General features: G+C 41.1%; 1 protein-coding gene across 2 annotated transcripts in view; it reads right to left on the reverse strand.

Moving 5' to 3' along the window:
* Window positions 1–646, reverse strand: part of LOC106879571 (glutamyl-tRNA(Gln) amidotransferase subunit A, mitochondrial) — a 32275-nt gene extending 31629 nt beyond the window's left edge. The window contains exon 1 of one of the 2 annotated variants that reach the window (XM_014929214.2): window positions 536–646. In XM_014929214.2, the coding sequence (XP_014784700.1) occupies window positions 536–559 (24 nt within the window). In that variant the 5' untranslated portion in view covers window positions 560–646. Of the gene's footprint in view, window positions 1–531 lie in introns of both variants that reach the window. The other variant, XM_052975607.1, reaches the window with a different exon arrangement.
* Window positions 647–1998: the final 1352 nt, after the last annotated feature.

A 1998-nucleotide genomic window follows, 5' to 3' on the forward strand; every position in this document is an offset into this window, starting at 1 on the left:
ATAAATATATATATATATATACATACATAAACATACACACACATATACGTATACGTATATATGTATTAATCATAAAAGCGGTAATAGACATTTCCCGTTAATATCGTAAATATATAATTCAAATATTTGTGCATATAAAGTATTTAGTGTGTGCCCTGCAAAGACGAATAATTTGAAATCGTTCAAAGCAATAATCAGCTAATCTAGGAAGTTGGCCTGAGAGATAAGGCACGAGAAAATAAAGACGAGCTGTATAAACTAAAACTACACACAGAGACACGTACACACGCACCGCGCACACACACACACACACATACACACACACATATATATATATATATATGTATAAATATTTCGCTTTTGGATTTGGTTTGCAAGATTCTTTATGTGAGTTTGTTTCTTGAAGCATATTCTATTGTCTGGGGAGAGTCATTCTCTTTTCGTGCCTTATAATTTAACACGACTGTCCCCAGATACAATGGTATATACACACACACACACACACACACACATATATATATATATACATACATACGCATATATTAGACGAACATGACATCGCGTTTCCTGGTTCGCTTGTGTATTTCGGTCGTCTGTCGGTTGTAGAAAGACTTTTATAAGAAATTCTGTTTGTTTTAAGAAACAACCGGTGTGTATAACAATGACGTAAACAGCCGGAATAATGATGAAAGCGGCCGGAGTAATGACGTAAGCAGACGGGATATTCAGGATTGATATACTGTACATAAGGTGGAGGCGCAATGGCCCAGTGGTTAGGGTAGCGGACTCGCGGTCATAGGATCGCGGTTATTGAGCGAAAACACCTAAAAGCTCCACGAGGCTCCGGCAGGGGATGGTGGCGAACTCTGCTGTACTCTTTCACCACAACTTTCTCTCACTCTTACTTCCTGTTGTGCCTGTAATTCAAAGGGTCAGCCTGGTCACACTGTGTCACGCTGAATATCCCCCGAGAACTACGTTAAGGGTACACGTGTCTGTGGAGTGCTCAGCCACTTGCACGTTAATTTCACGAGCAGGCTGTTCCGTTGATCGCATCAACTGGAACCCTCGACGTCGTAAGCGACGGAGTGCCAACAACTGTACATAAAATTGGACAGGTAAAACAACTAATGGACTTGGGTCCTTCGCAAGATAAAATGACAGGAAAGACTGTTAAATTGAAAAGAAAATGGACCTTCACCGGCCTAGAAGACAAAACCTTGATAGGTTTCTGTTAACAGGTGTAGCATATGGCAGAAGAACAAGAAGAAAGATCTAAAACCAGATTTTGTGATAACATCAAAGAAGTTAGTGGCGGGAGTTTTGCAGAACTGTGCAGATTGGTACAGGGTAGACATGGATGGAACGCCACGGTGACTCAGTTTTTTAATATTCTCCATGTGATAAAACTGTACATGAGATTGCTCCACTCGCAGAGATTTTTATCTTCTATTTTCTACCTGTAATCGGTCATTCGATTGAGGCCATGTCTTGGAGAAAATCAAGTGGTATTACCGGTATTAACCGTGACACCACGTGACCTTTCTTATTTCTTTATTGCCCACAAGGGGCTAAACATAGAGGGAACAAACAAGGACAGGCAAAGGGATTAAGTCGATTACATCGACCCAGTGCGTAACTGGTACCTAATTTATCGACCCCAAAAGGATGAAAGGCAAAGTCAACCTCGGCGGAATTTGAACTCAGAACGTGGCGGCAGACGAAATACTGCTAAGCATTTCGCCCGGCCCCCTAACGTCTCTGCCAGCTCGGCGCCTTGACCTTTCTTGACCAATCACAACCCACCTTACCGTTAATAACATTTGACTTTCTTGTTCTCATGTGTAACTTCCCCTGCCTGAGGTTACCGAAGTCTTTACCGTCGGCTTTTCATTCCACGGGGATAAACCTTTTACATTTTTACGCTGTTCTTTTTTTTTTTTTGCTGTTTTATACGTCATAAACATTTTCGATCCCTTTTGATGTTTGTTCTTCTTT

The sequence above is a fragment of the Octopus bimaculoides genome, chromosome 21, assembly GCF_001194135.2.
Source record: "Octopus bimaculoides isolate UCB-OBI-ISO-001 chromosome 21, ASM119413v2, whole genome shotgun sequence".
In the NCBI taxonomy this organism is placed as follows: domain Eukaryota; kingdom Metazoa; phylum Mollusca; class Cephalopoda; order Octopoda; family Octopodidae; genus Octopus; species Octopus bimaculoides.